The 25,843-nt window shown below is 36.5% G+C and overlaps 1 protein-coding gene across 1 annotated transcript in view; it reads left to right on the top strand.

The window, feature by feature from the left end:
• Positions 1 to 25,843, top strand: part of FREM2 (FRAS1 related extracellular matrix 2) — a 219,466-nt gene that overhangs the window by 106,651 nt on the left and 86,972 nt on the right. The window contains exon 6 of the mRNA XM_017350619.3: positions 2,976 to 3,227. Within this exon, the coding sequence (XP_017206108.3) occupies positions 2,976 to 3,227 (252 nt within the window). The remainder of the gene's footprint in view (positions 1 to 2,975; positions 3,228 to 25,843) is intronic.

Raw genomic sequence — 25,843 nt, 5'->3', positions numbered from 1 at the left:
TACTGCTCAAGTAGAAGGGAGTTAGATTTCTAAAACAAAGAAAAAGAGAGAGAAGAAAGGAGGGAGGGAAGAAGCAAGAGAGGGAGAGATAAGGGGACTGTATACCCAAGGTAAAGAAATTAATTTAAGGGTTAGGTTTTTTTAAAAAGTATATTTACCATGTCTAGTGTTGAATTTTTCCAGGTGATTTTTTTTTTAAAGTTACAGAGAGAAGAGGGGAAATTTATAGAGAGATCTACTTGCTGGTTCATTTCCAAAATGACTGCAATGGCCAGGACTGGGCCAGGCTGAAGCCAGGAGCTTCTTCTGGTCTCCCAAGTGGATGCAAGAGCCCAAGAAGTTTGGCCATCTTCCACTGCTTTCCCAGGCACATTAGAAGAGGGCCGCAGTATAAGCAGAGTGGCTGAGACACAAACCAGTACCCATATGGGATGCCTGCATGGCAAGCAGAGGCTTAACCCAGTACAACACAATGCTGGTCCCAGGGTCAGCCATTTTGTTTAACAGTTAAGACACTACTTGGGACAGCTGCATCCAACATGCAAGTACCTGTGTTTGCGTCCCAGCTGCATTTAAAATTCCAGGATCCTGCTCATGCACACCCTGAGAGGCAAGGTGATGAACCAAAGTCGGATCCCTGGCATCAATTTGCATGGGAGACCTGGACTGAGTTCTGAGATCCTAGCTTCAGCCTGGTCCAGTCCTGGGCACCTGGGGAGTGAACTAGTAGATTGAAAATCTCTGTGTTTGTCTCTCTTCCACTCTGCCTTTTAAATAAAGTTAAGATGAATAGATATATAAAATAGTAAACTTATTTAAAATTAGTTTTAGGGGCCAGCGCTGTGGCGCAGCAGGTTAACGCCCTGGCCTAAAGCACCAGCATCCCATATGAGCGCCGGTTCGAGACCCGGCTGCTCCACTTCTGATCCAGCTCTCCGCTATGGCCTGGGAAAGCAGTAAGAAGATGGTCCAAATCCTTGGGCCGTTGCACCCGTGTGGGAGACCTGGAGGAAGCTCCCGGTTCCTAGCTTTGGATCGGCGCGGTTCCGGCACTTGCGGCCAATTGGGGAGTAAGCCATCAGAAGGAAGACCTCTTTCTCTTTCTCTCTCTCTCTCTGCTTCTCCTCTCTCTCTGTAACGCTGACTTTCAAATAAATAAATAAATAAATCTTTAAATAATAATAATAATAATAAAACTAGTTTGAATCTCATTTCAAACAAATTTCAAAATATGCATCTTGTTCATGAGTTAATATCCAATGAAAGGTGCAAATCATTGCAAAATTAATCCAAAAGCTGTACTTTGGAAATTTATATTTATTAAATAAAAGTTAAAAAAAGAAAAAAAGAAAAAAATACAAAGAGTGGGAATAAGAGAGGTAAGAGATGTGCAATTCGGGACATGCTCAAGCTGACTTACCTCAAACGGTAGAGTTAGAAACATACCAGGGGATTCCAATTCAATCCCATCAAGGTGGCATGTACCAATGCCATCTCACTAGTCCCAGTGATCAATTTCTGTTCACAATTGATCATAATGATAGGACTAAGAACCAAAGGGATCACATAAACAAGACTAGTGTCTGCAAATACTAGCTGATAGAATAAAAAAGGGAGAGAACGATCCTACATGGGAAGTGAGATACACAACAGACTCATAGAATGGCAGATGCCCTAAGCCGCACTCTGGCCTCAGAATCAGCCCTTAAGGCATGCAGATCCGGCTGAAAAGCCCATGAGAGTATTTCAGGCATGGGAAGCCAAGACACTCTGGGGAAAAAAAAATAACCTAAATGAAAGATCTCTGTGAGTGAGATCCCAGTGGAAAGAACGGGTCATCAAAGAAGGAGGTACCTTTCTCTGAAGGGAGGAGAGAACTTCCACTTTGACCATGGCCTTGTCTAAATATGATCAGAGTCGGTGAACTCAGGGGGCTTCCATAGCCTTGGCAGCTCATGACAAGAGCCTAGGGTGATTACTGAGGCCATAAACAAGAGTGTCAATTTTTTAAGTCAACAACAGGAATCATTGTGCACTTACTCCTCATGTAGGATCTCTGTCCTTAGTGTGCTGTACATTGAGATTTAATGCTATAACTAGTACTCAAACAGTATTTTTCACTTTATGTTTCTGTGTGGGAGCAAACTGTTGAAATCTTTGCTTAATGTATGCTAAACTGATCTTCTGTATATAAAGAGAATCGAAAATGAATCTTGATGTGAATGGAAGGGGAGAGGGAGTGGGAAAGGGGAGGGTTGAGGGTGGGAGGGACGTTATGGGGGGGAAGCCATTGTAATCCATAAGCTGTACTTTGGAAATTTATATTCATTAAATAAAAGTTTAAAAAAAAAGAAAAAAAAAGAAAGAAAGAAAAAAAAATAGTTGTGTGTAATATTCATTAATATACTAAATCTGTGTGCAGGAAACGAGTAGACTTTTGAAGAATGTAAACAAAAGAGTAATATGTGCTATTAGTATCTGAGCTGACTTTTGCTAAAATTTCCACCCCTATGTTTATATGATTTCAAAGTCAGTACAGCATAGTGATTTAACACAGAGGAGCTTTGGACTATGGAACCCAGAGCAAATGGCCTAACTTCTGTAAACTTCAGTAAAACTCAATAGAGTAGTTAAGAGAAGATTAATGAGGTAAGTATGTAAAGCACTTGGCATTTTGCCTATACACAGTAAGCTCTTGAGCAGTAGGAGATATTATTTTGTAATATTAGGTTGATCTAAAAGTTGATTGACAAGAAAGACAAGAAAACACTTGGAACTGCCCATTCATTATAGCCAATTTGAGGACAGTTCACTCACTGTACAGGAACAGTGTGTAGATGCTGTTGCAATTCCAGGAGTGTCTTTATATTCTAGATGTCCAAGATAATGCTGCATATGAAGATGATCACTTCTGGAAATGACTTTGTGGTGTTATATTCTACCTTAAAAACCTTTTGTCTTCTCTCGGCCTTCAGGGACAGCAACTGGAACCGTGCCGACTTCTGTGCTGTCTTACTCTGATTACATATCCAGGCCTGAGGACCACACCAGCGTTGTCCGCTTTGACAGAGATGAACAGGAGAAAATGTGCCGGATTGTTGTAATCGACGACTCCTTGTATGAAGAGGAGGAAACATTCCATGTCCTTCTAAGTATGCCTATGGGTGGAAGACTCGGATCAGAGTTCCCAGGGGCTCAGATTACAATTGTCCCTGACAAAGACGATGGTAAGTACTAAGTCACCCGAAAATTCTTCTTATCAGGAAGATTAATGTCAGACACAACTTCCTAGATGAAAAAAAAAATGGAAGTCTCAAAGATTTAGAACGTGCACATTTATTTTATGTTTGATTTTTATAGTCTGATCAAGTTTCAAAGTTGGTTAAATCAACCAATTTATCTTTCTTGATTTAATATTTTTACAGGAAAAAAGTCACACCTTTGTGTGTCTTTTAGTCTGTCCAGTTTCTTTGCACAATGCCATTTATCATTAGGTAACTAAACTCTTAAAAATTCATGAGGAAGCAGTTTTAATAAGCTTAATGTTCCTTATTGTTTGTTTTACTTTTTTTTAAAAGCTTATATTTTAATCTCGGTGTTTGACCTCTTTTTCAAAGAAACTCATCAGACGGGGCTGTTAAATGAATAACTGGAGATGTAATATAGATATATTCCAGTTATATGGAAAATTAAGTTCAACAAGCAGCTTTCCGCCCTGGAGCAGGGAGCGGATACGCAAGACCACTGTTCTTCAGGGAAGCTAAACTACCGTGAAATCATTCCTTCCTGCACAGAAAAAAGAGCAAAGGGGTCCTAATCGCCCCAGTTCAAACAGTTTGTGCTTTCTTGTGAGAAAAAAAAGACACAGAAGAAAAGACTGTAAATAATCTTGTAAGCAAAGCAGAGAGCAGTGAACTGAGAGATCAGACTGCCCCCCCCCCCATCCTCCAACACTAGACTGTTTTTATTTCCCCCTGGAAATTTTCCTTGTGGAAGATGAAAGAAAAGAAAACTGAGATGGGTCTTTCGATTAAAAGACCAGTTGGAAGAGAATCAAAACTTCAATCCCAAATAATCTCAAAACTCAGGAAGCTGAAAATAATCTACCAGAAAAGGTCTTTGCTAGCTAAGTGCCAAGGAAGAAAGTGGAGATGATGGGTGTTAGTGGGTCTGTGAGCTTATTCTTTGTGCCATTTCTCTAAAATCCTATGAAATATAGATTAATATCCATTTTAAAATGATGCTGATAATAGGATTTTATTAAGAAGAGATTGAAGAGTCTTTTTTAGGCATAGCTGATACTCTGCTTATATTAGTTACCATAAGGTATTTAAATATAACTTTAGTTCTTTTTTTTAATATTTATTTTATTTATTTGAAATGAAGGGGGAGGAGAGAGAGAGAGAGAGATCTTTTTTTTTAACTTTTATTTAATGAATATAAATGTCCAAAGTACAGCTTATGGATTACAATGGCTTCCCCCGCCCCATAACTTCCCTTCCACCCACAACCCTCCCCTTTCCCTCTCCCTCCCCACTTCCATTCACATCAAGATTCATTTTCAATTCTTTTTATATACAGAAGATCAGTTTAGCATATATTAAGTAAAGATTTCAACAGTTTGCACCCACATAGAAACACAAAGTGAAAAATACTGTTTGAGTACTAGTTATAGCATTAAATCACAATGTACAGCACATTAAGGACAGAGATCCTACATGAGGAGTAAGTGCACAGTGACTCCTGTTGTTGACTTAACAAATTGACACTCTTGTTTATGGCATCAGTTATCACCCTAGGCTCTTGTCATGAGAGAGAGATCTTTTTTAAAAAAGATTTATTTATTTATTTGAAAGGCAGAGATACAAAGAGGCAGAACCAGGGAGAGAGAGAAAGAGAAGTCTTCCATCTGCTGGTTCACTCCCCAAATGACTACAATGATCAGAGCTGGGCCAAACAGATGCCAGGAGCCAGGCGCTTCTTCCAGGTCTCCAAGGACTTGAGCCATCTTCCACTGCTTTCCCAGGCCACAGCAGAGAACTAGATTGGAAGTGGAGCATCCAGGACTCAAAGCACCTCCCATATGGGATGCTTGCACTGCAGGCAGTAGCTTTACCCGCTATGCCACAGCACTGGCCCTGAGAGGTGTCTTAAATTCTTCCATCCACTGGTTCATTCCCCAAATGGCTACAGTGACTGAGGTTGGGCCAGGCCAAAGCCAGGAGCCTGGAGCTTCTTCCAAGTCTCCCACATGAGTGCAGGGACACAAGCACTTGGGCACTTGGGCCATCCCCCATTGCTTTCCCAGACGCATTAGCAGGGAGCTGAATCAGAAGCAGAGCAGCCGGGACTCTAATTGCAACCCATATGGGATGCTATCTTGCAAGTGGTGGCTTAATCTGTATGCCACAATACTGGCCCAGTGCCTTTAGTTCTTGAGTTTAATAAAATTTCTATTCTGTACTTAAATTAGCAACAGAAACTTTTAAATCCATCCATCTTAGAAAGAAAGCCAGTACATTGAATATCAGCCAAAACAGAACTGATAAAACCTACTGAATGCCTAGCTAGTTACTATTTAGAGATCTCTATCTGGTGATAAGTCTATATTGATATAGACAGAAAAAGAAAGCTTTAATTTTAAAATACATTATGTAATTAGGATTACATTAGTTCAGTTTTTTGTGTTACCAGAAGTCTTGTTGCAATGATTGCTGTGGAATACACATGGAGCAAAAGGGTATAAAAGAAACCATGATTTATTAGGTGCCAGGCATTTTATGTATCACTAAATCTTTGCAAGAGTGAAGGTGTTATTCATATACCTATGACAAGACTGAGACGTGGGAAGACTATGTTATTGACTACAGTTACAAAGGTAGAACAAAGCAAAGTAATCAGGATCCCAAATGTGTGACCTTCAATGCTGTCGTTCTTCCTGCATAGTGGTTATGAAGTTGAAGAATCACTGGCACAGTGATATTATATGATACTTGTAAAGCACTTTATTATTATCAATATTTCATCTAAACTTTACAGTTCCCTGCCATAAAGAGGAAACTCATATTAGAAGTGGAGCAGCCGGTGCAGCGGCACACTTGGCTAATCCTCCGCCTGCGGCAACGGCACCCCGGGTTCTAGTCCCAGCTGGGGTGCCAGATTCTGTCCTGGTTGCCCCTCTTCCAGTCCAGCTCTCTTCTGTGGCCCGGGAGTGCAGTGGAGGATGGCCCAAGTGCTTAGGCCCTGCACCCGCATGGGAAACCAGGAGGAAGCTCCTGGCTCCTGGCTTCGGATCGGCACAGTGTACAGGCCGCAGTGCATCAGCCGTGGCAGCCATTTGGGGGGTGAACCAATGGAAGGAAGACCTTTCTCTCTGTCTCTCTCTCTCTCTCTCTCTCACTGTCTAACTCTGCCTGTCAAAAAAAAAAAAAAAAAAAAAGGAGTGGAGCAGCCAGAACTCAGAGGGTTATTCACCCCAGAATACATGACTGATAGATTTTTATTTCATCCAAGTACCATGGAAACACTGGATCCACGCTTTCTTAGGGATGCTGTCAGCAGTTATCAACACTCCTCTTTCATTCCCCCAACCATGTTCAATAGATCGGTTCCTGGTGTTCTTCTCTGTTCTTTTCATGTCTCCTTCTCCTCTACTTTTAACACCACTCTACTATTTTAAACATAGCTTTGTCATTTCATATGTGGATTAAAATAAACTCTTCACAGGTCCCACACCTCATCCCACTTCCACCCAAACCTTGGTTCATTTGGCCCATGACTAAATCTTATCTGACTCATACCATGCCTTTCCTCAGAACGAAACATGAATCTGTTGCCAGAAAATGACCATAGTCAGGAAAATGGGCACATTCTCCTTCTCCAAACAGGAACCATTGATGTACCAGAGAAAAAATATTGTTTAATTTGCCATGGTGGTACAGTGGTTAAGAAATTATAAAAATTAATTTCCTATTTTTTATTTTTGTGAATATAAAGAGACTAAATATCATACATTTCATGGGTACAGTTCTAAGAAGATAATCATACTTCCCTCCCTTTCCCCACCCATCTGCCAATCCTCCTCTTTCCTTCTCTTCTTTTCTTTTCATTAATTGTTGCAAAGACATAATTTTAATCCACGTTACAATCACAGGCTTTAATTCAACACTAGCCATAATATTCAACAAGTAAAAGGTAAGAAGACCAAAGTTCTGCAGAAGTATAAACAAGGGCAAAAAACACCAACCATATCAAAAGATGTCTGTCTCATTCCTATATACTCTTTTTGTATTCTATATTAATTGCCTCTTATCAAAGAAAAGATAATTGTCTTTTCAAGGCTAGCTTATTTCACTAAGCATAATGCTTTCCAGTTGCATCTATTTTGTCGCAAAATAATTTCCTAATTAAGAACACTGTTTTTTAAAATACTTGTTTATTTATTTGAAATGCAGAATCAGAGAAAGAGAGCTAGAGAGAGAGAAAAAGAGATCTTCCATCCTTTAGTTCACTCCCCAAATGGCCACAATGGCCAGAGCTGGGCGGTTCCAAAGCCAGGAGCCAACAGAGTGTCTTCCAGATCTCCCACATGGGTGTAGAGCCCAGAGACTTGAGCCATCTTCTGCTGCTTTCCCAGATGCAAAAGGAGAAGTACAGGTGCAGAAGAAGAGGTACACAGGAGAAGACACAGAGAGAATGGGATAGAACTCATGAGAGATAATCAAAGACAAGCTGAGGAATAAGAACACAAATATTCCAAAGTATTATAGGAGAAGATGAAAGACCATCATATCCAATGAGGAAAGGGAAGGATAATATGGAAAATAGATGGCAGTCCCAATAGAGCCTCCACCGTAGATAAACCACTTCTGAAATATCTTGGTACCCACTTGTGTGTTTATTCTCTTTAATATGGTTTAGATACAGTTCTTCGAACATTAGCAAAATAAATCCATTTTGAAACTCTGCAAGTGCTTTATTTTTACATGTTGAGCAGCTCAGCTAGGAGATCATTATGACTTATCAGAAGGAATTGTTCCTCAGACCACATAATACAGCAAATAGTCCAAGTACACCCCAAGGCTTCATCTTCTCCACTATGAAGTTAAAGTTGTAGATGCTCAACCTGGTGCTCAATTCAGTAAGAACTCATTGTTGTGGTTTATGTAGTGCCATAACCTCTACTGCCCCCCTACAGAAATCTTTTGGTTGAAGTATGTCAGAGACTATTCCACTGGCCAAAGGATGAGTTATGGCACTTCAGAAGATCTTCTAATGCTTGATTAATATATAGATGCTATGCCTTATAATATTGATAATGGTGACCCTTCATCCACAGGACCTGTACATGGAGCTCAATCATTCATTTTCATTCTCTCACTGTGCAATTTTTCTTTGTTAACTCTCAACATTATTTTATATATCTCTTTTGCCTTACTGGGTTATATGGGATCTTTGAAGTAGTCCTCTTACTCTTCTTTTTTGTTTTTTTTCCTAACTTGAAAAAAAAACTTACAATGACTTACCATTTATAATGATATATACTAGGGGTTTCTAATGACATTTTATTGTTAGGGAAATATCTAGTTTGGCAAGATTTTTATCAAGAAAAGAATTATTTAGTCTTTTTCCTTTAATATGTTGGTGGAACACAGGATACTTTTAGATTTACTTGTTCATGATTTTTAAATAAATTTCTAGCTTAAATTTAAGAATATTTCCATTATTTTCATGTATATTTCTAAATGATATGGGGCCTTAGATTTGTTATATTTGTTATTAGAATCAAGTTTATAATAGTCTCATTAAATGAATTGGGATACTATCTTTGTTTTGTCCTTCTGGAATCTAAGAGTGAGCAAATTTGACTCTGCAGGTTTAGTAAAACTATTTATCCTGCCTGTTTATATGTTGAATTTATTTTTTTCTTTCTTAAATTAGTTTCGGTTAGGTATTTTTCCCTAATGAAACTTCCATATCATTTGTTATATTTTAACTAATGGCATAAATTTATTTATGTCTCTTTTATTACTAACAATGCTTAAATAGTCTCTCTCTCCCACCTTCCTTCCCTCCCTGTCCTTCTCTCATCCTTTTTCAATCTATTCAGAAGTTTTATATTTTATTAGTTTTTTTCCAACTATTTTCAGCTCTGTTTTCCTTTGGGTAATTTCTACTATTTTCATTTATTACTTCACTACTTTCTATTCTCCAGTCAGCTCTACCTTCTAGTTGGATAATTCTCTATAACTATGTCTAAGTTGCTACTTAACCTAGCCATTGAGATGTTTCATTTCTAAGTATACTCTCATTTTGAGAAATTGCATGTGGAGTGTTCATATTTCCCCTTTAATTTTCATCCTGATTCTTTCTTTTCTTTATATAATTTATTTATGTATTAAATACTTTAAACATTTATTTTATTGAGTAAAATATCAAAATCTTATTTAATAATGTCATACAATCTTTATCATCTTAAAATATGTAGTCTGTATGTTGCTTCAGCTGCATTTTGGATAATGGAATCATTTTAATGGAACTTTTTATATGATCAATCTGTATAACTTGGGTTCAGGAATTAAGCCTTCAAAAAAGAGCCAATTTCTCTGATAGTTCTGATTATTATAGTGTGATTTATAGCCTAAAATATACACAGTAAGAAGACCAATTGGAACTTTTTTCCCCTTCCAGAGTTCAGGCAACAACAATCACCTCTTTTAAAAGATCGATTTTCATTCACACACATCTTCCGATATCCCTGCTTTACGCCTGGAGTTTCAGGTTGAAATTTCTGCCTTCTGTCTCGGGGTAGCCATAGTATTAGCTCATTGACCTAAGCCTCTGGCTGTTATTTCTTTTAGTTTGTCTTCTTCAGACTATGTTTTTTTTTTTTTATTGTAAAAGTCATATTTAAAAGAATATTATAGCATTCATGAAGGGAAGGTTTTCAAGTACCCTCACAATATTGCCACTGTAATTCTTTAGAAAATCTTATATTGGGTAAAAATGATACATGTACCACTGTTCTCTGGCAATTGTAGACTGCTGTCTTATAAAACTAGATTGTGATTGGAATGGAGTTCTCACTCCAGAGCTACCACTCTGAGTCAGAGATAGATAGAGATGGTTACCCCAAACCTTTCTTTAACTTCTTTTTGTGAGATACCTTGCTTTTAAGAGCTTTAACTACTGGGCATGATCTTCATGGCACAGTGATTTAATTACCAAGAAGACCCTGGCTTTCTTTTATAATATTAATAGATACCCAAATCAAGCACATAATATGTTATCTCAAGTCTTATTTTGATTGCTTTAAGTGTATTGTTTTCCACAATACAGTCCTTGTGTGGACATAATCTTGTAGTCAAGGTGTCAGCAATAAATCCATGTCCATGTCAAGAAGAGAGGAGCACTGAGCAGATGGAAAAAGAAAATAGGGTCATGACTGAAACAGCTTACTTCTCTGCCACTGACTGATACAAAATAAAGGGGGGAGAGGCAATACATTAACTTAGGAACCCCTGAATAAAAATTTCAATGCTTCCCCAAGAGCACATTTACAAACATGAGGGTGCTTCAAAAGTTAGTGGAACAGCATGGATCTTTTTAAAAAAATTGAATTTGTCTTTGAATTAAATTTATCTTTTAACTCCATTTATACATAAACTTTTTGAATCACCATCACACAGAAACTTTCTGGAAAACTCTCCTGTGAACAGTGCTTTTTTTGGTATCTAAGTTGAAAAGGGTCCAGGACACAATTGGCGATGTGTTTAAGTGGAAGAGTCAAGTGACTCAGTTTCTACATGTGAATTCACCGTGTCAAGGTATCTGATTCTTATCTTGATTATTCCTCTTTTCCTTACCTTGGCCATCATCTTTTAAACTGCATATGTGTGAAAAATAAAAGTAAAATGCAAAACAGAAATAACCACACTGTATTTTTCATATGGGGTCTGCTTTCTTCACCACTTGCCTGACTCTCAAGGCTAGAACCTGTCTTCAATTAACAAAGTGAATACACTTCTGCTAAAGATATCTTTTGTCCCCCTTGCCCTTGTCTACTTCTTACTATACTATAGCAGACTTGATTTACAAAAGAAAAACGTATTCATTTTATTTGAAAGGAAGCAAGAGAAAGAGAGAGATCAGTCTTTTATCCACTAGTTTACTCCCCAAATGCCTACAGCAGTCAGTACGAGGCTATGCCTAACCCAGGAGCCCACTACTCAATCTGGGTCTCCCACATAGATGACAGAGATCCAGGTACTTGAGGCATCACCTGCTACCTCCCAAGGTATCCGTTAATAGGAAGCTGCATTTGACAGAGTAGCCAGGACTGTAACCAGACACTCTGACATGTGATGTGGGCATCACAAGTGGCCCCTTAGCAGCTGTGCTGCCCTACATGCTGTAATTTTTGTCATTGAGTGAGACGTGTCTTTTGCTCGATTGTTGGAGGTTAGTTCAATACCTTTACCATATACTTTACACAAGTAATACAAAGAGAGACATGGACACAAAAATATCCCTCCCCTACTCCCATGGCTCAAAAAGTCTCTGGGATATGTACTTGCTATTAAAAAGAATTAATCTTCCTCGATTATTGCAAAGCTCTTAGATTTGGATCCTTGAGACCCTTCTTTTTCTTTTAGTTGTGCATCACTGAAATACAACAGTGTGGGAATTACCATAGCAAGATTTCTAAAGGTAACAAAAAACAAACCAGGCAATAAATTCCAGAGAAAATACACGATTAAGTACAAGTAAATACATAATGCCTTCTATTTTTCATAAATTCACACTGTCAGAATTTGAACTTAATAATATACAGCACAAATTTCGCTCTGGAAGAAGATACTTGACATTATAAAGATTTTCTTTTCTTTTCTTTTCTTTTTTTTTTTGACAGGCAGAGTGGACAGTGAGAGAGAGAGAGACAGAGAGAAAGGTCTTCGTTTTGCCGTTGGTTCACCCTCCAATGGCTGCCACGGCTGGCGCGCTGCAGCCGGCGCACCGCGCTGATCCGATGGCAGGAGCCAGGTACTTATCCTGGTCTCCCATGGGATGCAGGGCCCAAGTACTTGGGCCATCCTCCATTGCACTCCCTAGCCACAGCAGAGAGCTGGCCTGGAAGAGGGGCAACCGGGACAGAATCTGGCGCCCCGACTGGGACTAGAACCCGGTGTGCCGGCGCTGCAAGGCGGAGGATTAGCCTAGTGAGCCACGGCGCCAGCCATTTATAAAGATTTTCTGATTCGAGTAAACCATGAGATGCACTATCTGAATGATATCACCTTTCAGTTACATAAATATTTATTCATCTGCTCACAAAAAGTTTTGTGAATTTACTTATCATTCACTCATTCACAACTCTGAATTTAGCACCCCTGTACCTACACATTGCTCACTACTAAGGATTCAATAGTGAACAAGAAAACTACTACCTCTTCCCTCATGGACATTCAGACTTTGAGAGACACAGAAAAATGAACAGGCAAGCACAAAATAAATGTGGATAGTGCTGTGCTAGGGAAAGAATGTCTTTCTCAACCCATGTTCCAGAAAGTCTTGTCTAGCAACAGCATTCCCTACCTGGTATTTGAAACTGAAATCAGGGTAGCTCAGTGAAGAGATAAGGAAAGTTTGTTTCTAGAAGAGAGAGACCCACAAGTACAGAGATTGAATGGACAGGATGCACCCAAGGAACTGAAAGCTTGGATATGGCAAAAATCTAGACCTCAGAAGAGTGAATAACAAAGAGAAATTTGGAGAGACAAGCAAAGAACCAATTTTATACAGTTCTGTAGCCACATAAAGGAGTTGTGTTTTATTCTTGAAATAGAAACAGTAAATTACTAAAAGATTTTAAATAGAATGACAGACTCAGATTTTTCATTTTAGAAATATTCTGCCCTGGATGCAGCAGAGAGAATAGATTGAAGAAGCAGGAAGTCTCTGAAGGAACACTGGTGAAAAGTGACAGTGGCCTGACCAGGGTGATTCTATGGACATGCAGAGACCAGAAAGCATCGGAGCAATAATGCTGAGGAGAAATGGGCATGGCATGGTAATTGATTGGAGAGTAAGAGATAAAGAACATGGAAGACTGAAGGAGGATACTTTCATTTGTAGTTAGGGAAGCTGAGTTAACAGTGGTCCATGTCACTATGATAGGGAGATTCAGAGAATTGATTTATGGATATAATAATTAGTTCATTTAGTGTGTGTTAATTTGGAGAGGCTGCGTTATTCCCAAGTGCTGAATATTAAGTCAACAATTGGTGATATATGTCTGGAGATTAGGACTTCTGCACTAGATGTTGTTGTAAGTTATCTTCATGGACATTGATGAAAGTTCTAGAAGATACAGTTGCTTTTGAGGACATTTAAAATGACCTTCATATGATGTAGAACAATGGACAAATTTTACATGAAACAGATGGATTTCATGAATGCTAAACAGAGTGGGAAATGGTAAATAGGGGAGTAGTAAGTATAAGGAAGTAACAATCACAACAAGAAAATATAAGGTGCTAAAAATAAGCTAACAATCAGACACATTGCAGTGTAAAGTGTTCTAAAACATTCCTAAATCTGTAGTATCTAGCAAGTGGAAATTTAGGCTACTGTCTAAATTTCTAAATTTGCTGACTAAAAGGTTTGTTTGTTTTTATTTTTTATTTATTTAAAGAGAGCAGATTTCATGTATTTCATGTATACAATTTTAAGCTCATGAAGATAATTCCCACCCTCCCTCCATCCTTTCTCCTTCCTTCCTTTTTTTCTGTTAATTTTTGTGATGCATACTTTCAGTTTGCTTTATAGTCAAATGTTAATCCTTCCCTAAATAATTCAACAAGGATTGTTTACAGTCCTTGTCTCTACTCTTCAGGAGCAGTGTATTTTTCTTACTATTTGTTGAACTCTTTAGTGTAGGGTTAATCTTATGAGTATAAGTAAACTGAAAGTAGATCATTGCAAAAATTAGTAGAGGAAGGAGGAGGAAGGGTGGGAATATAGACAAGAAGGAAAGGTGGGAAGTATCACTTTGTTCCTAAATCTATATATGTGAAATACATGAAATTTGTTGACCTTTAATTAAAAAAAGAAATAAAGCAGAAAGACACCATTCCACAGCCATATAGACAAGGACTATAAACAATAATCAAATTTCAAGATGTCAATTTCCTTACACTTTTTGTACTTTGTATATTAGCTATAAATCACAGAAAACATATGCTATTTGTCTTTGTTGTTTAGGCTTATTTCACAAAGTGTGATGGTCTCCAGTTGCACCCATGTTGTTGAAAAATATAGGATTTCATTCTTTATATGGCTGAGTAGTATTCCATCATGTGCATAGATGTGTGTGTGTGTGTGTGTGTATATATATAACATTTTCTTTATGCAGTCATCTGTTGATGGATGTCTGATTGATTCCATGTCTTAACTATTGTGACTTGAGATGCTATAAACATATAACAATAACTCTTTTATATGTTGATTTCATTTTGTTTGGATAAATTCCCAGGACTGGGATGACTGGGTCTCATGGTAGATCAATTTTCAGATTTTTGAGGACTCTCCATACTGTCTTCCATAATAGTTATACTAGTTTACATTCCCACGAAATGTGTATTAGGGTACCTTTTTCCCCACATCCTTACCAGCATTTGTTAATTTTTCATTTTTGGGTGATAGCCATTCTAATTGGAGTGAGGTGAAGCCTCATGTTGATTTTTATTCGCATTTCCCTGATGGCTAGTGATCCTGAGCATTTTTTTAATGTGTCTGATGGGCATTTGTATTTTGTCCTTTGGAAAATGTCTGTTAATTTCCCTTGCTCATTTCTTAATTGGATTGTTTTGTTGTTATTGAGGATCTTGAATTCCTTATATATTTTAGATATTTTGAGCTCCTCATATATTTTAGATCCTATTCCTTTATCAGTTGCATAGTTCACAAATATTTTCTCCAATGCTCTTGATTGCCTCTTCATTTTGTTGAGTGTTCCCTTCTGTATAGAAGTTTTAAGCTTCTTAGGCTGGCAGTGGGGAGGCAGCTGATTTTTTTCCAAATGTAAATATTTGAGCAATTGTTCATTATTTTTTATTTTAAAGATATATTTGTTTATTTGAAAGGCAGAGTTACAGAGGGGTAGGGAGAGAAACAGAGAGATCTTCCATGCACTGGTTCACTCCCCTAATAGGCCCAATAGCTGGGGATGGGCCAGACTGAACCAGGAGCCAGGAGCTTCTTCTGGGTCTTCCACATGGCTGGCAGGAGCCCAGTGCCATGGGCCATACTCAGCTGCTTTCCCAAGTGTATTGGCAGGAAGCTGGAACTGAAGCAGACATTGCAGGTGGAGGCACAACCCATTATGTCACATTGAGGCCCCTCAGTAATAGTTTGAGTGATAAGAAATAGATTCAACTTTATCTTGTAAGAATCTGCATTGTGATTACATTTGTTGGAATATATCATGTTTAACTAACTTTTTAGCTAGTTTTTATTAATGTCTCCAAATCTCAGTTATTATGAATTTAAAATGAAGATACTAATTTATGTATCTATTTTCACTTTAGAGGTTGACATGTACATAGTGTAGAAGTGAAAAATGCACTACTAGCTATAAAATGCCATAGTCTTTAAACTTTCCCCAATTCATCATAGAGAAAACAAAGAATGTCCAGTTTTGTGGAAAGTCAAATTTCATTCATACATGATAACACACATACAAATAAAAACATCTGCCTCTTTTCAGTACTTAATTTATCTGAAGGACTTTGTATGAATACTCTAGTTAAACCTCAAAACAGCTATGTGAAATATAGAGAACTGTTCCATTAGATACATGAAAAACTGAGACAGGCTAAGAAAATACTTAAGATCACACAGCTGTGACGTGTTGAGTATTTGTCCTTCATCTAGACCTATTTAACTGAGTGGTACACTTCAGTACTTGACTGTCATTAAGGTGTCATTAAGATATAATACCTAATGTCAGGTTGAAGGGAGAAGATAGCAGAGAATCTAGAAAACAGTAGCCCAACTACAGGGCAATATTTGTCACATGGGAGGTATTACTTCTGGGTGACCATTTTTTCGATCACTAAAAATTATGAAACTGAATTAAGGAAAGTGTTCAAGCCTGTTGCTCAGGTAGATGAAATGCACTGCACAGCTTTCTAACACATGTTGGTCTGATTACTCTGCTCATTTCTGTGGCAATGGATATGCTAGATGAGAAATCAACCAACCAAATATTTCCTAATTTAAAAGAAATAAATCCCTGTGTTTTAGGAAGAGCTGACTTGTACAAAAGTGAATGGACTCTTCAGTTTAGAATATTCTTCAATGAAATTATAAAAGGATGTTTCTGCACCTGCAGAGTGGAAAACTAATCTCTATACTGCTGGTGACTTCTCTCGGGTACACAGGTCTGAAAGTCTGAGCTGGGAACCAGGTTTTCTGTGTGCAGATTAATTCCTAACTGTAAGAAAGCACAGTAATGGCTCTAGAAATATAGAAATACGTTTTAATAAAATCTGCATTACATCTTTAAGAAACAGCTGTAATTTTCATTGTATTTGTAAGAAAACAGAATGTAAACATCAGCAACATTACTGACATTAAGAATAATGCCATCATTATGTGCAGATATCATAAACACTCTACATCCCTGTCTTTAGTCCTCAGCTCTTCAGTAAGGTTGCAATTTAACGCTACAATACTGGTTCATTAAAAGGAGTCTTAATTCAGTGCTAAGAATATTTCACTAATCTTTGTTGTCAGTCTTTGGGAGTTAATTAAAGAATATTCAAGTTGAATCCATTCTCTGCTTTTGTGTGACAACCTGCAGGGGTTTTAAATAAAGCAACGGGCTTCCTGACCACCCTGGAAAAATTACCATGTTAGATAGAAGCCAGAGACATGTAAAAGGCAACATAGTGAGCTCTATGGAAAGTGTAACTCAATTCAATGCCATTCAAAAGCATACTGACATCAGAAAAGCTTTCTCAACAGCAGGAGTACCTTAGAAAAGAAAGCATTTCTAATGCTAGAAAAACACATTATGGAGTAGTGTGTGGGTGCAATTTTTTTATTCATTTGTGCTGCAGTGAGAGACCAACTCACTATCTTTTTTCATCTTGAAAACAATTATTTGCATTAGTGTGGGCTGCAATTACATAATGTCAGGCCATCAAAGTAAGGAATGACCAGATTCCATTAAAGGAACAACTTGACAAAATAATCTTATATTCTGTATCTATTTTGATTGAGTTCGGCAATATTAAAAATCAAGAAATGAAAGAATTACCTTCTAATTATTCAAAATATTAATGAATTTCAGCCATTAATAGACTATTTAAAAGATGATGCAAGAATTCAGTGGAAGCCAGTGTTTAGTGAGTCCTTATTCTGTGAGAAGCATTGAAGGAGTGCAAATAATCATGCACATTGTATCAGTTTTCCACTTGAGACTGATACAAGATATAGTGATATCAGAATATGCCCTTTGAAAGCAAAAATAAAATAAGACACTATAAATGAAATATATTTATACTTTAAAATCTAATCTGAGTTGCCATACGCTTGCAGCAAATATTTATTTTACACCTGCTAAGCATAACATGTGGGGAATACAAAGACATTTAGAAGACAGTCCAGGGTTTCACAATATTTAAGAGCTAATCCATAGGAAAAAATAAGTTTTAAAACATTAAATGAAAATAATTTATTTTAATAAGAATTTCAAACAGTAGAAAGGAGACTAAGAAGGCAGAATATGACTAAATGCAATTGTGTGAAATATTCTGAGTCAGCGGAAGAAGAGATGAAAATTTTGAAAGATGAAAAGGATTTAGATGAATGGGAAAAAGGTAACATATTCAAAAGATTGCATGAGTGGAAGCATGAGGGACAGGAAAGCTTGTGGTAGCAGCAGGAAGTCTGATTTTGCCAGGTTACTTTTCGGGAGAAATGATTACATCTAGTTCCTTGAATCTGGTGTAGGCAGTCGTGGGCTGTAGATACAATTTTTCTGCTTTCTGATCAATTATTCTTGACTGATTCACCTTTTATTTTTTTTTCTTTATAGAATTTCATTTTATTTATTTTTATTAAATTTATTTCTTAAAAATTTTTATTAACATAAAATTTGAGCATTTTTATGGAGTTCAATGCAATATCCCAATACTTATTCACAGAACAATCCTACTAAACTAGCCAATTAGCCTTCCATTCCATACATTTTCACTGTTCTTTATAAAGTATATAATATTTTGTTGTGAGTTATAATTGCCCTGCTGTTCTATGAAATACTAGAAATTCTTATTTCTCTCTTACTGTGTTTTGGTAATCTATTAGCCAACTTGCCTCTATCCTTCCTCCTCTCATCATTCTCTCTAGTAACTACCTCTAATAATCACTATTTTAAGTTCACATGAACTATTTTTTTTAATTTCAACTTATGAGACTAAATATAGAGCTGAACATATAATAGTTGTCTTTCTGTGTTTTATTTAACATAATGATATTCGATACCATCCATCTTTCTGCAAATATTGGTTTTCTATTCATTTATATGTCTGAATAGTAATATTCCATTGCATATATACACCGCATTTCCTTTATCCATTCATCCATCAATGACACTTAGATTGACTGCATATCTAGTCCATTTTAAAGAGTGCTGCAATGAACAGGGGAATGCAGACATCTCTTTCATATGCTAATTATATTTCCTTCAGATATACATTCAGATGTGGGATAGCTGGGTCATATGATGGGCTTGTTTTTTGAGTTTTCAGAGGAACTTCAACACTGTTTTCCGTAATAGCTATAGTAATTTACATTCCCAGCAGCAGTGTGAAGAGTTTCTATTTTCTCCATTTCCTTGTCAGGGTTTTTTGTTTGTTGTCTTTTTCATTATAATCATTCTAACTGGAGTGAGATGATGCCTTACTGTGGTTTTAATTTGCATTTCTCATAATTAATGATGTTGAACATTTTTTCCACATATTTTGTATTTCTTCTTTTGGAGAAATGTCATTTCAGATCTTTGCATATTTCTTGACTGATGGTTGTGGTGGGTGGTTGTTGGTTTGTTTTTTTTTTTAGTTATTTATATATTGTGGATAGATATTCGTGAGAGGTATAGTCTGCAATTTTTCTCCCATTCTGTCAGTTGTCTATTTACTCTTGATTGTTCCCTTTACTGTGCCAAAGCTTCTTAGGTTGGTGTGATCCCATATGCTATTTTGCTGTGTTGCTTTTGCTTTTTGGGATTTCTTTTTAAAAATGTTGCCTAAGCCAATGTCTTTCCCCTGTTTTCTTATAGTTCTTTCGTAGTTTAAGGTTTTTAATTGAACCATTTTGATTTGACTTTGGAGTAATGGAGAATTCAGTCTTTTCTGTATGGATATCCTGTTTTCCCAGCAACATTTATTAAACAAATTGTTATTTATCCAGAAAATGTTTTTGGCACCTTTATCAAAGTTCATTTGTTTGTAGATACCTTCGTTAATTTTTGGGACCACTGCTCTCTATTGCCTATATATCTATTTTTTATGCATTTATGATGCTGTTTTGGTTACAATAACTCTGTACTGTATCTTGAACTTTGGTACTTTTTTTTTTTTTAAAGATTTACTTCTTTTTCGAAAGGCAAAGTTACAGAGAGGCAGAGAAAGGGAAAGAGAGAAATCTTTCATCCACTTGTTCACTCCCCAAAAGGATGCAATGGCCAGAACTGAGCCAATCTGATGCCGAGAGCCAGGAGCTTCTTCTGAGTTTTTCACATGAGTGCAGGGGTCCAAGGACTTGGGATATCTTCTACTGCCTGTCCAGGCTATAGCAGAGAGCTGGATTGGAGGTGGAGTAGCTAGGACTAGAACCATATGGGATGCTGGCACTAAAGGCCAGGGCTTTAACCCACTGTGCCACAATATGGTACTCTTGATGCCTCCAAATTTGTCCTTCTTGGGCAATATCACTTTGGCAATTTGAGGCCTTTCATGTTTCTGTATGGATTTTAAGTTTATTTTGTCAAGTTCTGTAGAAAATGCATTGGTATTTTGATTCAAATTGTGTTCAGCTGCTAACTTGCTTTTGGTAACATTGAAATTTTAGTAATATTAATTCCAATGAGCATTAGAAATCTTTCCCTTTTTTGATCTTTTGCAATTTTGTTCATCAGTGCTTTGTAATTCTCATTGCAGATGGCTTTCACTTGTTTTTAATCAAGATATTTTATATTTATTATAGCTATTGTGAATGGATTGCTCTTATTTTTTTCAGTGAGTTCATTATGGGTGTATTATAATGCTACTGATTTTTGCATACTGATTTTGTATCCAACAACATTACTGAATTCTTTTTTAAGTTCTAATAGCATCTTGGGGGTCTTTAGGTTTCTTTGTATATAAATTCATGTCATCTGAAAACAGGGATATTTTGGCTTCTTCTTGTCCTAGTTTTATGGTTTTTATTTCTTTCACTTGCTTAATGGTTCAGGATAACATTTCCAATACTACATAAAATAGCAGTTTAGAGAGTGAACATTCTCATCTGTTTCTAGATCTTAGAGGAAACATTTTCATCTTTTCCCCAATTCAATATGTTGTTGTCTAGGGTTTGTTATATCATAGCCTTTACTATTTTGAGGTACGTTCCTTCCCTATGTACTTTGAGTAGATATTGAAATTTATTGAATGATTTCAATGTATTTTTATCCTTCATTCTATTGATTTGAAATTCTATCTGTATTGATTTGCATACACTGAACTGATCCTGCATCCTTGGGAAAAATCCCACTAAATCACTTGAATGATCCTTTTATTGTACTGTTTGATTTGATTAGCTAATATTTTTAACGTGAAAAATTTCGTTTGTTTTGAATATTCAAATTTAGGAGCATAGTGATATTTCCCACCCTAATCTCCATTCTGCCTATTCTTCCACCCTCCCTCCTACTTCCTTTCTTATTCTTTCTTTTAATATTTACAATGATACACTTTCAGTTTATTTTATACTCAGAAGATTAGCTCTACACTAAGTAAAGAATTCAAGAAGTAGTAAGGAGAAGAAGAAAGCATTGTTCCCCAACAAAAGAAAAGGGCTGTAAACAATCTTTGAATTTCAAAATGTCAGTTTCACTCATATACATTACATTTTTTGTGTTCTACTAGTTGCCAAGGATTAGGTAAAACATATGGTATTTGTCTTTTGGGGACTGGCTTATTTCATTAAGTACAATAGTTTTAAGTTGCCTTTGGGTTTTTGGGAAATACAGCATTACATTTTTTTGGCTGAGTAGCATTCCATAGTGTGTATTTACCACATTTTCTTTATCCAGTCAGCAGTTGATAGACATCTGGGTTCATTTCATATCTTAGCTATTGTGGACTGAGCTGCAATAAACATGGGGGTACAGTGAACACTTTTGTTGTTAATTTCATTTCGTTTAGGAAAATTCCCAGTAGTGGAATGACTGGGGTGTCTCCATACTGTCTTCCACAATGGTTGGGTCATATGGTAGATGTTATTTTAGCTTTCTGGGGTATCCATATAAATTTGTGTTTCCATATAAATTTTAGCATAGTTTTTTTCTAGATCTGAGAAGAATGTCACTGATTTTTAGTTGGGATCCCATTGAATCTGCAAATTGCTTTTGTTAGTATGGACATTTTGATGATATTAATTCTTCCAATCCACAAACTAGGAGGATTTTTCCATTTTTTGTGTCTTCTATTTCTTTAATTTTTTTAGGTTCCATTTTATTTTTTTTTAACTTTTATTTAATGAATATAAATTTCCAAAGTACAGCTTATGGATTACAATGGCTTCCCCCCCATAACGTCCCTTCCACCTGCAACCCTCCCCTTTCCCACTCCCTCTCCCCTTCCATTCACATCAAGATTCATTTTCGATTCTCTTTATATACAGAAGATCAGTTTAGCATACATTAAGTAAAGATTTCAACAGTTTGCTCCCACACAGAAACATAAAGTGAAAAATACTGTTTTAGTACTAGTTATAGCATTAAATCTCAATGTGCAGCACACTAAGGACAAAGATCCTAAATGAGGAGTAAGTGCACAGTGACTCCTGTTGTTGACTTAACAAATTGACACTCTTGTTTATGGCATCAGTAATCACCCTAGGCTCTTATCATGAGCTGCCAAGGCTATGGAAGCCCCCTGAGTTCACCGACTCTGATCATATTTAGACAAGGCCATAGTCAAAGTGGAAGTTCTCTCCTCCCTTCAGAGAAAGGTACCTCTTTCTTTGATGACACGTTCTTTCCACTGGGATCTCACTTGTGGAGATCTTTCATTTAGGTTCCCCACCACCACCCAGAGTGTCTTGGCTTTCCATGCCTGAAATACTCTCATGGGCTTTCAGCCGGATCCACATGCCTTAAGGGCTGATTCTGAGGCCAGAGTGCTGTTTAGGATATCTGCCATTCTATGGGTCTGCTGTGTATCTCACTTCCCATGTTGGATCGTTCTCTCCCTTTTTTATTCTATCAGCTAGTATTTGCAGACACTATTCTTGTTTATATGATGATCCCTTTGGTTCTTAGTCCTATCATTATGATCAATTGTGAACTGAAATTGATCACTTGGACTAGTGAGATGGCATTGGTACATGCCACCCTGATGGGATTGAATTGGAATCCCCTGGTATGTTTCTAACTCTACCGTTTCGGGCAAGTCAGCTTGAGCATGTCCCGAATTGCACATCTCTTCCCTCTCTTATTCCCACTCTTATATTTAACAGCGATCACTTTTCAGTTAAGTTTCAACACTTGAGAATAACTGTGTATTGATTACAGTATTCAACCAAAAGTATTAAGTAGAACAAACAAAAAAAATACTAAGAGGGATAACATATTAAGTTGTTCATCAACAGTCAGGGCAAGGGCTGATCAAGTCACCATTTCTCATAGTGTTCATTTCACTTTAACAGGTTTCCTTTTTGGTGCTCAGTTAGTTGTCACCTATCAGGAAGAACATGTGGTATTTGTCCCTTTGGGATTGGCTTATTTCACTCAGCATAATGTTTTCCAAATTCCTAACAGGGATCACTTTTCAGTTAAAATTTAAACACCTAAGAATAATTGTGTATTAATTTTCATTGTAGATATCTTTCACTTCTCTGGTTAAATGTATTCCAAGGTATTTAAATTTACTGTAGCTATTGTGAATGAGACTGATCTTCCAAGTTTTTTCTCAGCCATAGCATTGTCTGTGTATACAAAGGCTATTGATTTTTTTCTGCTTTAATTTTATATCCTACAGCTTTACCAAACACTCTTTTGAGTTCCAGTAGTCTCTGTGGAGCCTTTTGGTTCCCCTATATATAGAATCATGTCATCTGCAAGCAGGGATAATTTGACTTCCTCCTTCAAATTTGTATTCCTATGATTTCTTTTTCATGCCTAATGGCTCTGGATAAAACTTCCAGGAATATGTTTTGGTGCAACAGTGAAAGTGAGCATCCATGTCTTGTTCTAGATCTTAGAAGAAATGCTTCCAATTTTTCCCCATTCAATATGCTGTGGTTTTGTCAAATATTGCCTTGATTGTCGTGAGGAATAGTGCTTCTATTTGCAATTCCTTATGGTTTATATCATGAAAAGATGTTGTGTGTTATCAAATACTATCTATGCATCAATTGAGATAATAATATGGTTTTTATTCTTTAATTTGTTTGTGATATAAAACATTTATTGATTTGTGTATGTTGAATCATACATGTCTACCAGGGATAAATCCCACTTGGTCTGGGTGAAGGAATTTCTGATGTGTTCTTGGATTAGATTGGCTATTACTTTGTTGAGGATTTTTGTATATAGTTCATCAATGATATTGTTCTATACGTCTCTTTCATTGTTGTATCTTTTTCTGGTTTGGAATTAAGGTGATGCAGGCCTCAGCAGGAGTCTAGAAGGATTCTCTCTTTCAGTTGGTTTAAATAGTTTTAGAAGAACTTGATTTAGTTCTTCTTTGAAAGGCTGGTAAAATTCAACAGTGAAGCCATCCAGTCCTGGGCTTTTCTTTGTTGGGAGGGTCTTTGTTACTGATTCAGTCTCCTTCTTGGTTGTTGTTCTGTTTAGGTTTTCTATGTTTTCATGATTAAATTTCTGTATATTGTATGTATCAAGGAATCTATCCATTTCTTATGAATTTTCCAATTTGTTGGAATATAGCTGTTTGTAGTAATTCCTGATGATTATTCTTATTTCTGTGGTATCCATTGTTATATCTCCTTTCTCATCTCTGATTTTATTTATTTGGGTCTTCTCCTTCTTTTTTTGGTTAGTTGAGCTAATGGTGTATCACTCTTATTTTTCCAAAAAGCCAGCTCTTTATTTCACTGATCTTTTGTGTTTCTTTTGTTTTTTGTTTGTTTCAATTTTGTTTATTCTCTATTTTAATTATTTCTCTCTTCCTACTCTGATATTGGGACTGTTCTTGTTTTTTCTAGGTCCTTGCAATGCATTTCAATTTTGTAGCATAGGTCGCAATTACTATAAACTTCCCTCTTAACACTGCTTTTGCTGTATCCCATAAATTTTGATATGTTGTATTGTCATACTCATTCATTTCTGGGAATTTTTTACTTCCCTTTTGATTTTTCCTATAACCCACTGTTCATTCAGGTGCATGTTGTTCAGTCTCCATGTGTTTGTATATTTTCTTTTTGTTGTTGTTGTTTAGTAAATATAAATTTCCAAAGTACAGTTTATGGATTATAATGGCTTCCCCCCAGTGTTTGTATATTTTCTAGAGATTCTTAAATTGTTAATTTCTAGCTTCATTCCATTGTATTCAGAAATGATACATGGTATAAATTCAGTGTTTTTGAATTTGCTGATACTTGTTTATGGTCTAGTCTATGGTCTATCATACAGAAAGTTCAATGATTCTTGAAAAGAATGTTTATTCTTTAACTATGGGATAAAATGTTTTGTGAATATCAGTAAGATTTATTTGGTTCATGGTGTAGATTAGCTGTGTTATTTCTAGATTTTCTGTCTAGTTTATCCTCCCATTGATGAAAGTGGTTTGTTGACATCCCCCATTAATAGCGTATTGGAGTGTATGTCTGTCTTTAAGTCCATTAACATTTGTTTTAAATAGAAACATTCCCTAACATTGGATGCATATACATTTATAATAGTCACATCTTCCTGTTGAATTGATCCCTTAAGCATCACATAATCACCTTTTTTGTCTCCTTCAGCAGCTTTTGTGTTGAAGCCCATTACTTGCTAATATTAGGATGTTTACATCTGCTTGTTTTTGTTTCCCATTATCTTGGAATGTCTTTTTCCATCCATTTACTTTCAACCTGCATGCATCTTTGTTAGTGAGGTGTGTTTCTTGTAGGCGGCAAATAGATGCATCTTGTATTTCATCCACTCAGCCAATCTATATCTTTTAAATGGAGAATTTAGGTCATTTTATATTCAAGGTTACTATTAATAAATAATGACTAGGCCCTGCCAATTTTCTGTAAATTTCCCATTGTTTTCTTTGGGTTTCATTTGTACTTTTAGTAGATTTTCATCTTTCACATTATTTCATAATGATGACTATTTCTCTGTGTTTCTGTGTGTAGCATCTTTTGTAAGGCTAGATGAGTATCAACAAATGCTTTGAATTTCTGTTATGGACAGTCTTTATTTCAACTTCAGTCATAATCAAGCAATTTGCAGAGTTCAATATTCTGGGTTGACAGTTTATTTTTTTTTCTTTTAAGACTTGCACTATGCCTCTCCATTTGTTTCTAGCCTGTAGGCTTTCTGATGAGAAATCAGCTGAGTCCC

The sequence above is a fragment of the Oryctolagus cuniculus genome, chromosome 9 (assembly GCF_964237555.1).
Source record: "Oryctolagus cuniculus chromosome 9, mOryCun1.1, whole genome shotgun sequence".
Classification (NCBI taxonomy): Eukaryota; Metazoa; Chordata; class Mammalia; order Lagomorpha; family Leporidae; genus Oryctolagus; species Oryctolagus cuniculus.
The sequence above is the reverse complement of the archived record's forward strand: the minus strand, read 5'-3'. Positions and strand labels throughout refer to the sequence as shown.